The sequence below is a fragment of the Portunus trituberculatus genome, chromosome 46 (assembly GCF_017591435.1).
Source record: "Portunus trituberculatus isolate SZX2019 chromosome 46, ASM1759143v1, whole genome shotgun sequence".
Lineage (NCBI taxonomy): Eukaryota > Metazoa > Arthropoda > Malacostraca > Decapoda > Portunidae > Portunus > Portunus trituberculatus.
The window spans coordinates 4,687,956-4,700,993 of NC_059300.1; the positions used below are offsets into that span (position 1 = coordinate 4,687,956).

The following is a 13,038-nucleotide window of genomic DNA, read 5'->3' on the forward strand; positions in this document are numbered from 1 at the left end:
AGAGTAACAAGCGAAAGTAAATAGGTAAAGAAAAGAGGCGAAATATAATTATTCGCACTCGGTATAGATACCATAGATATTTTTTTCAAATTCCTTATTTTTATAAATCGCCGGAAAATTTCTTATTATGCCATGACACAAGGAATGGTGAAAGTTAAAATAAAATAAAAGATAGAATCTCGTGACATATTTAGAGCAAAATATATATATTATATATATATATATATATATATATATATATATATATATATATATATATATATATATATATATATATATATATATATATATATATATATATATATATATATATATATATATTAGTGTATGTGGGTATTGTTAGGCAACAACCAACTACTAGAAATTTCAGCCTATAATGTGAATTTTGTTTATATATTTGAAGATTTTCCAAACACTGTCGAATTCGATAACCATATGTTAAGAAATTAACATGAATGACAGAACATTATGCAAAAACAAATTCGCATTGACAGGCTCTGGTTTTGTCAATACGATGGTGTTACATCACTTGGTGTTATGAGAGGCCGACAGAACATTTCATGACATTGTTCAATAGAACAGTAGAGCATGAAAAAAATATATTTTTTATGGGTTTTGCTCTAAATGTTTTTTCGTTGGTAAAATTTGTGTTGATATTATGAGTAATCTAAATTAATAGAAGGTGGGAGTGAATTTCCCAACATTGCGGCACAGAGGTTGCAACTCGACATCCAACTCGACAGGCGCACCACATGCGGCTGCCAAGTCTCGTGACATAACGTATCTCTATCTCCAAATGTAGACAAACCTTAATATAACAACAAAATAGATGAAACCTTATTGAAAAATAATCTTATATTATACGAAATACTAATATGAATTTTTAAATTGTATAAGGGGATGTTCTTGGTGAAAGTAGTAGGCGGTGATGGTGCGGCCACCTGGCGGGGATGAGGCAAGGCAAGGCATGACGTCAGCCCCTCCCCGACAGTCGGTCCTTTTCGGCGTCCTCAGCATACGCCGCCACTGTGCTGTTTACTGTGTGAACTTTACCACCAAACATCCAAGATGGTAAGTACCCTAGACCGCTTTAAACCTAACTATTGTATACTACATTCACCGGGTAACCCACTGATATGTGTATCTATTGTGTATTGTACACGATAAATGAACTAAATAAGAAAGTATTGACATGTCTTTGTAGACCAGTCTTGTCATCGGACCAGACCACCATTTATCTAGTATTACAGAAATCTAGATACCAGGAGAGTGTCTGGGGCGTTTTAACACTATACATTAGGAAGCCGCGATCACAATCTTTTTTATTAATTGAACAGGAAGTGTTAAACAGACGGAATGAGGTCACTTACCATCTGGATCTTTCCGGCTAACCCACCTCCCTATGCAGCCCACACCACATACCATGCTTGTTGTGGCTGCTGTACACCCTCATCAAACATGCATGTATATCACCCACACTCCCACCAGCCTTTTCCTTCCAATGGGGGATGTTGCAGGAAGAGGATTGGTGGAGTAATAACAAGACAGGTGGTGGCTTGGAGCGCCATTACAGCTATTAACATGTTCGTGTGGCAAAGTGGAGTAGTAAAGATCGGGTGTAGGGTGTGGTGGATTGATTAAACCCCAAAGGGTATAGACTTCACATGGCAGGTTTTACTGGGCAGGTATAGAGGAAGAGTGTGATAGGTTAAGCAAAAGAAAAAAAAAAAAGGCTAATAAAATAACGTACTTAGTCTTCTCAGCACAGAAATTAGTTGAAAGGTACCAAAGTATAAAATTTCCTGGTATTGGGGTGTAGCTAACGTGACTGCGCTGGTATTTCGTCATCGTTGCTCACGACTTCCTGGAGGTGCCATGCGTGGTGGGGACGATGTGGTGTTGAGGGGCTAGCTAGGGTGAAGGGTGTGGTGGTGTGGTTGGCAGAATATCGCTAAAAAGAATAAAAATGCAGGGATGACTGGAAAATTCTCTCTCTCTCTCTCTCTCTCTCTCTCTCTCTCTCTCTCTCTCTCTGAGCTGCGGTGCGAGGCTGTATTGCAAATGTTATATCTAGTTAGCAGGGCATGTGTAGCTTAAAATACAATATAGCTTTTTTTGTTTTCCCATGTAAAGTCTTTTATGTATAGCAGTTTCCTTTGTCTTGTTTAAGTCTTTTTCTGTGCTATACATGTTTCCTTTAGTTAAGAGATGAAAATGGGAAATGTAAGTTGGTAATCTACATTCCATCCTGTAAAGTTATTCTTAGAAACAATGACTATCTAGAAAACAAAATCTTGTCCATCGTGTGGGACGTGTGGGAAGTCCACTGTTGTTAACTGTGTCTAGTCAAAATTATTCAACATGCTTATAGTATTCCATTATTAGTTTAAGTAAATGCTCACTTCTCGATACTGTCAATCATATTCCACAAGGCTAAAATAATGCATTGTAGATCAGATGGTCACTTATGAGACATGTAGGTATATATCAAATATCCACTAAAACTCTACCTCCAACTTTAAAAGCCCGTGAAACAGCCAAGCAACATTTATTTTATTTTATTTATTCTTAATTCTAATTCTAATAAACTGTGTCCCTAATACGTATAAAGGAATTACTGGAAAACCTTAAAATAGACCAGATTTCAACGATCAGCTTACACTAAAAGTCAATATTTGAATGATAAGAGGTCTTTAGAACAGTGTTTCCCTTATTTTGATTCAGCCACAAGTTAAGTAGAATGTGTGCCTAAAGATGGTTCCTTACAACCATATTCCACTGATTAATAATGAAATAAAAAGAAAAATGCCCCATTGTAGAAAAGATGGGAAAATCTGTGTAAGACTGCTCTAATTGTCATTAGTGTTGTACAAGCGCTTCTCACTTGGCTTGAAATAGAAATATTTGTTAAGGATTCTATTTACAATAAGCATTTTAAAACTTCAAAATTATTTTATCGGTTTCTTGATATGCCAGATGTATGTGTGTGAGGACTTCATCTTTTTCAGTCAGCCATAAATGGTCTGCTCTCCTCAGCCAATGCCTCTACCTTCCCTTGAAAGTTGTTGGGAAGGAAATAATTGGCTCAGATCACTATGGTCCTATTACCGTATTTTACGGCTTGCGAGATGCTGCATCTTGGAAGACGCACCCTAATATTTGAAAGAAATTTCTAAGAAAAAAAAAGTCATTCTCATACAAGAACACATTCACCATATACCTGACCACTGAACACAAAAACATAAGAAGCAAGGAGTCTGCAAGACACTATTGTTTCGCCACTCATTACAAATTTGCTGGAGCACTCACCACAAATTTGAAACTATGTAAATAAAAACACCATAGGTAAATACATATACACAGTGAAGCAGTCCATCTCTTCTTGTTTTAGTGGCGGGCGACGTCATGTTTTGGACCTGTTGTTTACATTAAGGAATCACTTGTCCGATCGCCGAAACTGAACACGTCAGTGCTGCAGTTTGTATTTATTTTATTTTGCAGTCGTGCTTCATAGGCTTTATCAATGTGAATACAATTCACAAGTGGAGTTTTGACTCTTGCTTGAATGAGTAAGCCACTTGGATGTTCTATTAATAAAGGTATAAAGGCACCTGGCATGATGTATGTGCGTTTGTGTGCATGTATGTGTGTGTTGCAATGAGACGAGGGAGCGGCCCGTTTTCTCCACACGCTGAGTAGACTGCAGGAAGGATTATGGTATTGGAAATACTTGTAACACCTAAGTACTGAGTTTACATAATTTAAAAGGCTAATTTAAATGGTACTTCAGCTAACATCATAATGTGATGACTCAACATACAAATCCAGGTCGCTATCTGTCAAGTGTCCAAGCTCACTTGAGGTTGGATGCTGCCTTACAATACAACATTCATCTTGGAAGACGCACTAGTATTTTTCAGGGTGTTTTTTTTAGGAAAAAAAGTGTGTCTTGTAAGCCGTAAAATACGGTACTTTTTACAATTTCTCCCAAAAATTGTAGAATTGAGTGGATGTGTTGGAAAATGAAACATGATTGCACTTTTTTCTGTATTAATCACACTAAATTAGTGCATAACATACTATCTCTAGACCTGAGCAGTAATCTGTAATTTTTTTGGGATTGATCATATTAGATTGGTGCATAACATACTATCTCTTGAGCTGAGCAGTAATTTTACACATGGTAGTTTAGTCACCATATGTTTTACCATAGGTTGGAGACAATCTTGTATGGTAGCATTTTTGGCCAAATGTTTTACAGCATGGTTAAATGTTACAGATGAGGAAACATTTTTTGTAGGTGTGAATTCAACATCAGTTAGCAGATGATTGTTGGTGTAGAACAAAGTGGTGCAATTTGGTGGATGTTGAGGTCGGTTACAGGTGATGGAGCAGTAGGCAGAGGTGTCACTGCATTTAGTTAGCTTTGGTGCAAGGTGAGGATAAATTAGGAAATGGATGGTTTTGTGTGACTGAAATGTTACTGAACTTAATCATTACTGAACATAAACAGAATCTGAATCACTGTTATGAGATTATTGTGATCACAATTGTTTCTTTGCCATCCATTTATGAGGAAATTAGTTGCTTGATTATTGAATTTTATTAGGACTGTCCCCCTAAAAGTATGTTATCTCTGTATTGATTGGTTAATTTAAGGTTTTGTCAAAAGTTAACCATTCCTTTGTTAGTCATTGTGTACATTTGTTGGAAGATCAGATACATGAAATAAAGGGGGCAGATACATAGACATGCTGTAGTTGTGGGTTTTAAATAGTTGATTGGCTGTGTGTACTGATTGAAAAGTTTATAGCATAATTGTTTAGTATTACTGGTATAGAGGTTACATAACAGATGTAGAACAATATGAAGCCCTCTTTCTTGGCACAAAAATGCTTTGTAGCTTTTTTGTGAATGCGTTAAGAGGGAGATTAACTAGAGGCTGCCTTCGGTTCCTTGAGTGCTGTCACCAAGGTTCCCTCTTAACTGACCTCTACATGTTTCAGTTTTAGATGTGGTAAGGATATGTATTGGTACTCTTTTATTTTTTGCTATTTTGAAGTATGTTGAATTGGTCTACATAATTTTAGAGTATAAAATTGTGTTTAAATTTTGGGTATCCTTGTATTTCTGTTTTTAACTCCTTCAATACTGGGACTCATTTGTGTACAATGAGACCATTTTATTGGTATTAGGAAGGGTCTATGGAGGTCAGAAGATTAATGATCTTAGTCTTCACTATTTTAATCCATCATATGAGTTTCTGAAGTTGTATAAGATCAGCAAATAGTAAGCAGAATTTGGAAATACATCATGGTACTCAAGGGGTTAAGAAAAAAAAAAATAGTTCATGATACTTTGTTCAAAGGGTGTTTAGTTGAGAATGATATGGGAATGGCTTAGAAATACTTTGGCTTGGTTTGAAGGGTACTGGTGCCATGTTTCCAGCACATGGTAAAGAGACAGTTAAGAAGGGGATGGATGAAAAAGCTGGGAGTCATCTTTGCATTTTTGTTTCCACATTAAGATGAACATGTTTTTGTGCACTTTGCTCACTACAGAGGTATCTCGGGGTAGAAAGTTTTGCTTGTCTCGTGAGTTAAGAGTAGAATTGCAGCATATTGGGAAGCTTTTAAAAGTATTTTTGGGGGACAGTCCTAAAGTATTTTCTTAATAAAAATGCTGGAGCCAATAGACAAAACTTTCCATAGCTTCAAATTACTTTCAGGAAATCTGGTTGAAAGATTATAATTGTTTGTTCAGTTAGGGAGACATTAGATTAAAGATTGAATGTTAAAAACTGTTGTGCAACATGTGTGTTGTGAATGCTAATGAATTTTTGCTTCTAAATACAACAGATTTTTATTTCTTTTTTATAACCTAATTTGCTTGTGCCAGGTGAACTTCACAGTGGACGAGATCCGGGAGTTGATGGACAAGAAGAAGAACATCCGGAACATGTCCGTCATTGCCCATGTGGATCACGGCAAATCGACCCTGACCGACTCCCTTGTGTCTAAAGCGGGTATCATTGCCTCCTCCCGGGCAGGAGAAACAAGATTCACTGACACCAGGAAAGATGAACAAGAACGTTGCATTACCATCAAGTCCACGTGAGCATTCCACACCTGTGTTCTATCGTGGAGATAGTGTATCCTGTCACATTGATGTTTAGATTTAAAATTAAGTATTAATAGTAGTGGTTGTTGTCACATTGATGTTTAGATTTAAATTAAGTATTAATAGTAGTGGTTGTCAGCTATTCAATGATGAGTTTCTCGTTCGAATGAGTGGTTAGTGGATCACGTAGATTCGGAGCAACATTATCTGAGGTAGTGTGTAATCAGCTTGAATTAGATTAGTTTTATGTTCATTCACTGATTGCTTATTTTTCTTTCCCAGTGCTATTTCCATGTACTTCAAACTGAGTGATGAGAACGCTGACCTGATTACCCATGCTGACCAGAGGGAAAAGGGCGAGAATGGTTTCCTTATCAACCTGATTGACTCCCCTGGCCACGTTGACTTTTCCTCTGAGGTGACTGCTGCTCTGCGTGTCACTGACGGAGCTCTGGTGGTGGTGGACTGTGTTTCAGGTAAGGGGATAAGTGCAAAAATGTGGTTTCTTTATTAAGCAATTCAACTGGGTTAAGGGACAGTTTAGGCAATTAATATTGTGGCAAGTTTTTTTATAATCTGCAGCATATTAATACAGTTGTGGTTAATGTAGGGTGGCAGCACTACAGTGTTTAAGACGAACATTACATTTGATTAACTTATTTTTATTCTTGAGTTTTTTTAGAATTTGCTACACAACTTTATAAATTGTTACATTGTTAATATAAACTTTAATACATTTTTGGTTTGTAGTTCAGAGATTGTCTGTCTCCTCTCGTGTATTATATGTTATGTTTTCTATTTTTCAGGTGTCTGCGTGCAGACTGAGACTGTCCTTCGCCAGGCCATTGCTGAACGCATCAAGCCTGTGCTGTTCATGAACAAGATGGACCGTGCTCTTCTTGAGCTGCAGCTTGAGCAGGAGGAACTCTACCAAACCTTCCAGGTAAGATTAGTATAATTTGAGAAGTTTGATAATGTAATGATAGTACTTTGTAGTACTTACAGGTAATCCCCACCATATAATTCCCCGTTTACAATATTTCATTTATGATCTTTCTTTTACTATCCATTGCCCACTATGCAATTGGTAATGCGTAATTTTTACGATTGGTAAAGTACATACTTATTCACTTCGCACGCAAGTGTAGCATTTATTTGTGTATATTGAGTTGATTTTCTTTTATTATTACCATCATCATGTATTATTAGTGTTTTATTCATTACATTTCACCATAATTTTATATGTGGGATCGCTTAAGATCAGTCACTCCTCATATTAGATGATGGGTGAGCACGCAAGCATTGGATGTTGTGCTAGTGGAGGCAAATATAGTTATAAAGGAAGTTTGAGGATTGAAATAACAGCAGATGCTGTATGGAATGGCTCCAGCATATTCAACAGACTATAAAGTGAACAGGCTGCAGATGCCCAAGAATCAAGCTGTCAGTGTCCAGCAAAGAAGACACCCTGTGACTGACTGAAGAAAGCTGGGCTGTGATGGCTATTGATAGAGTTGATACCAGTGATCTTTCATAGAAAGACATGAAGCATCGTGTATGTTGATAATAAGGATGATAATTTAATAACAATAGTTATAAGAAAATTAAAGTGTAGTTTTTATGTATATTGAAACAAATTCATAAAATTTTTGTTAAAATTTGTTGTAAATTGTCTTCACACAAAGCAGTACAGTCTGTCATTACCACTAAATCAGCTTGTAGATTGCTGAATTTTAGAATGTTCTATGCAACACATTCTTTTGTACACAACTGCTACAACACTTTACTAGTATAACTACAGTTGGATATATAATTTAGTATGAATGTTAGAATTTGTGTTAGTGACATTGAGGTTAAAGGTTGAATAGCAGATTGACGATTGTCACCGGTTCTAGCGTATTGTTGAGAACGTCAACGTGATCATTGCCACCTACAACGACGACGCTGGACCCATGGGTGAGATGCGTGTGGACCCCAGCAAGGGCTCTGTTGGGTTTGGCTCTGGTCTCCATGGATGGGCTTTCTCTGTCAAGGAGTTTGCTGACATTTATTCATCAATGTTCAAGGTTCCTGCTGGCAAGCTTATGAACAAGTGAGTAGCAAAATTTAAATTTGAGTTATTGGGGGTAAGTCATGATGAGAAATCAAAATTAGCTTTAAAATTTTTTATGTAAAGTAATATACTGATATGCATAGGCCAATGAAAGATGTAACAAATATACTGTAAGTAAAATGTAACAAGTGAATTGCTATGGGCTGGTTTGAGAGATACTGGGTGAATGTGAAGTGGTTTGTTCATTAGTAGGTGGTGGTAGGGTGGAATTCAATTTTCTCTCTCTCTCTCTCTCTCTCTCTCTCTCTCTCTCTCTCTCTCTCTCTCTCTCTCTCTCTCTCTCTCTCTCTCTCTCTCACATAAATAGAAGGCATGTGTTTTATGATAATGAAAATTATAAACTTTCAGGCTGTGGGGAGAAAACTTCTTCAACAAGAAGACCAAGAAGTGGGCAACCACCAAGAGCCCAGACAATGAGCGTGCCTTCAACACTTACATTCTTGATCCTATTTTCAAGCTCTTTGATGCTATCATGAACTTCAAGGTATAAATGACTGATGTTCAAGAGTTTACATTGCATTGAAAAATCACCATTGCAATAAATGAGGTCTGTTATGCACTTACTAATGTGAACTTCATCATTTATTACAGAAAGAGGAGACCCAAAAGCTCTTGGACACCCTTAAGATCAAGCTCACCAGTGAAGACCGTGATAAGGAAGGAAAGCCTCTGCTCAAGGTTGTAATGCGCACTTGGCTTCCAGCTGGTGACACCCTCTTCCATATGATCACCATCCATCTGCCTTCCCCTGTGACTGCTCAGAAGTACCGTGCCGAGATGCTGTACGAAGGACCCAGTGACGACGTCTGCTGTGCTGGTATCAAGAACTGTGATGCTGAGGCTCCTCTCATGATGTACATTTCCAAGATGGTGCCTACCTCAGACAAAGGCCGTTTCTATGCCTTTGGTCGTGTCTTCTCTGGCAAGGTTGGCAGTGGTCAGAAGGTGCGCATCATGGGCCCCAACTACATCCCTGGCAAGAAAGAGGATCTGTATGAGAAGTCCATCCAGAGGTCCATTCTGATGATGGGTCGCTTCGTGGAGGCCATCGAAGATGTGCCAGCTGGCAACATCTGTGGTCTGGTTGGTGTTGATCAGTACCTGGTGAAGACTGGCACCATCACCACCTGCAAGGATGCCCACAACATGAAGGTGATGAAGTTCAGCGTGTCACCTGTTGTGCGTGTTGCTGTTGAACCCAAGAACCCATCTGACCTGCCAAAGCTCGTTGAAGGCCTGAAACGGTATGTTTATAATCCTATTTAACTTTATTGTTCCTTCTCCTTTTGCCGAGTCTGGACATTATTCCTGCCTCTTCTTCCCGGTGAAGGATAATAATGTGGCATAGGCTTTATTTCCTTAAACTCTTTGGTTTGAGGTTTGAGCTTGTGTTCGACAGTTATGAGTTTTCACAAATTGTGGCCCTACTGCATCGTCTGGAAGGCCATAATTTGCTTTGATTTATCCAGTATAAAGTTATTTGTAGCAATTTTGAAAGGCATCTATAGTCTGTCCGTTTTGTTTATCTCAGAGCAAACCGTGTGTTCGGTAGGCAGCCCTGCCTCACCTCTACTCTCGGTCAGCCCTGCGGAGACGCAGATTCATTAACAAACATTTATATTTATTCACTTTACTCAGTAACGACACCACAAGTTACATGTTACTGAGTAAAGTGAATAAATATAAATGTTTGTTAATGAATCTGCGTCTCAGCGGGGCTGAGCGAGAGCAGAGGTGAGGCAGGGCTGCCAACCGAACACACGGTTTGTTCTGAGATAATCAAAATGGACAGACTATAGTCTGGGTTAAATAATGAGAGGTTGAGTATAGAACGAGCATAATCTGTAGCTTGTGTTCTTGGTGCTAGAATTCTCCATGGCTTAGTGGAGTTTGGAATAACTATTATTTATTTATCTTGCAGATAATTTTCTTGTTCAATTTTGTGACAAGTTTTAGGATGAAACTGAAGGAAATTGGCAGTAGATTTGCCAGTAATAAGACCTAACTTAGTGATAACCAGTCAGATCATATTCTCAAAAGGTATATGCTCTGTGGCACCCACTGAGCAAACATTGATGAGGTGCTAAATGAAAATTAGGTTTGCCAGTAGTTGAATATAGTAGAAAATATTCAAATGCATCACTTTAGATTAGGTTTTTAGTAGAATATGTAATATGATGGTCATACTGTTTCAGTCTGTCCAAGTCTGATCCTATGGTTCAGTGTATCATCGAGGAGTCTGGCGAGCACATCATTGCAGGTGCTGGTGAACTGCATCTTGAGATTTGCCTGAAGGTAAGGTTAATGTTGCACTCTAGGTAACAATGTACTCCTAGGAATGGAATGGAACTGATGTGGAACTCTCATTCTGTATTATAGGTATCTAGTCTAGATGGTGAATTTTCCAAGATATATTCATGCATGACTTAATAAAAATGAGGAATAGATGATGCAAAATCTCTTGCTTACATGTAGCTGATTTTGCAGTTTCTACCTAGCTATATTAGTTAATTTTTTTATTTTTTTTGGTGTATATCATAGCCCATCAGTCACAAACTCAAATTCTTTTTATCCTGGATTGTGCTAATTGCACTATTTTTTGTTCCTTCTCCTTTTGCCAGAGTCTGGACATTATTCCTGCCTCTTTTTCCCGGTGAAGGATAGTAATGTGGCACAGGCTTTTTCCTTAATCCCTTTGGTTTGAGGTTTGAGCTTGTGTTCGACAGTTATGAGTGTTCACAAATTGTAGTCTTGTTGCATTATCTGGGAGGTCTTAATTTACATTGATTAATCCAAACTAAAATGGTGTGTAGCAATATTGAAAGTTGTCCAAAGTCTGCCAATATGCAGCTGATTTTGTAGTTTTACCTATATTGGTTCATTCTTAGCTTGCTGGTGTTAAAATATACCCATCAGTCACTAATTCAAATCAGGCATTTAGTCTTGGTTGTGCAAATTTTTTGTATATGCTTAGTTTTGAGGCAAAGTGCTCTTACGTGTATTCATTGAATTTTAAAAACACACGATATCTGGCAGTGTTTCACAGGTAGTGTTTCACAAATTACACTTGTTAACTTGAAAATAAAAGAAAGTTAAACGGAGATATTTGATTTTTTGAATGAAATTTACAAGTTTAAGGGAATGACCCACAGAAGTCAATGTTTATTATTATTTATTTGATTTAAATACTAAAATTGTTTCTACTTCATTATATATTTTACTCATGTATTGTTCTTTATCAGCTTGTATTCTTCTAACATTCATTGTTTGTGATCCAATCATACTTGCATGCTGCACCTTAGTTAATCCTGATGGATTTTTATTTATTTATTTATTTATTTATTTATTTATTTATTTATTTATTTATTTATTTTCTCCATAGGATCTGGAAGAGGACCACGCCTGTATCCCCCTGAAGAAGACTGACCCTGTTGTATCCTACCGTGAGACTGTTGGGGCTGAATCAACTGAGCTCTGCTTGTCCAAGTCCCCGAATAAGCACAACCGTCTGTACATGAAGGCTTGTCCTATGCCTGATGGCCTGGCTGATGACATTGAGGCTGGCAAAGTTACTCCACGTGATGATCCCAAGGCCAGGAAGACCTACCTTTGTGAGAACTTCCAGTTCGATGCCACTGATGCCATGAAGATCTGGACCTTTGGTCCTGAGTCAACTGGAGCCAATCTTCTGGTTGATGTAACTAAAGGAGTGCAGTACCTTAATGAGATCAAGGATTCCTGTGTTGCTGGCTTCCAGTGGGCCACCAAGGAAGGTGTGCTCTGTGATGAGAACATGAGAGCTGTTCGCTTCAACCTTCATGATGTTACTCTCCATGCTGATGCTATCCATCGTGGTGGTGGCCAGATCATCCCAACCACTCGTCGTGTGTTGTACGCTAGTGTGCTGACTGCACAACCCCGTCTCCAGGAGCCTGTCTACCTCTGTGAGATCCAGTGCCCTGAGGCTGCAGTGGGAGGCATCTATGGTGTGCTCAACAGGCGCCGTGGTGTTGTCTTTGAAGAAATGCAGGTGGTGGGTACTCCCATGTTCGTTGTCAAGGCTCATCTTCCTGTAAACGAATCCTTTGGTTTCACTGCTGACCTTCGCTCTAACACTGGTGGTCAGGCCTTCCCTCAGTGTGTGTTTGATCACTGGCAAGAGATGCCTGGTAACCCCATGGAAGTTGGTGGCAACAGCAAGCCCTACAATATTGTTGTTGACACCAGGAAGAGGAAGGGCTTGAAAGAAGGCTTGCCTGACTTGACCAACTACCTGGATAAATTGTAATCACATCACATCATCACCCATATACCATGGTTATATAATATTAAGGTTTATTTACATTATATTATGGTGATTACAATAAAATGGGAGATCATACTCGGCTTGCTATGGTTTTTGATGCCCAACACTAATGTAATTTTACGTAGTGAAGGAGAGCTGATGTGAGCACCAAATATTGTTGGGTAAGAAAGTGGTGTGTACACCACAGTGTTGCAAGTAATGTCATGTTTATTTTATTTTATCAGTACCAGTATACAAATTATTTTGACTTAAATTGATGCTCAAAATTAGCACATTGCTACAGAACTACTTAGTGTGGTCGAGTGTCAACCAGTGTTACAATCAGTTTGCAGCTAATACTCAGGAATGTTACAGAAAAAAAAAAAAATGATGGAATACAATATGACCTGTAAAACCTTGGGGAAATACCATCAAGCATTAAGATTGATGCCTGATCTGGAAAATCTTGCTCTCTGAGAAAGGGAAACTGGTGTATTGTAATGTATCTTGAGTTATATAT

At 38.2% G+C, this 13,038-nt stretch overlaps 1 protein-coding gene across 1 annotated transcript; it reads left to right on the forward strand.

The window, feature by feature from the left end:
- The first annotated feature begins 914 nt into the window (after positions 1 to 914).
- On the forward strand, positions 915 to 12,614 carry LOC123520355 (translation elongation factor 2-like). Its single transcript, XM_045282589.1, has 9 exons — positions 915 to 1,071; positions 5,899 to 6,113; positions 6,403 to 6,596; positions 6,927 to 7,063; positions 8,016 to 8,212; positions 8,582 to 8,717; positions 8,825 to 9,477; positions 10,429 to 10,528; positions 11,616 to 12,614. The coding sequence occupies exons 1-9, from the start codon at positions 1,069 to 1,071 to the stop codon at positions 12,519 to 12,521; spliced, it is 2,541 nt and encodes an 846-aa protein (XP_045138524.1). The 5' UTR covers positions 915 to 1,068; the 3' UTR covers positions 12,522 to 12,614.
- Positions 12,615 to 13,038: the final 424 nt, after the last annotated feature.

Coding starts and splice junctions, on each gene's coding strand:
- LOC123520355 (XM_045282589.1), top strand. Junction 6,114..6,402: donor TGCATTACCATCAAGTCCAC/GTGAGCATTCCA, acceptor TTTCTTTCCCAG/TGCTATTTCCATGTACTTCA. Junction 6,597..6,926: donor GGTGGTGGACTGTGTTTCAG/GTAAGGGGATAA, acceptor TCTATTTTTCAG/GTGTCTGCGTGCAGACTGAG.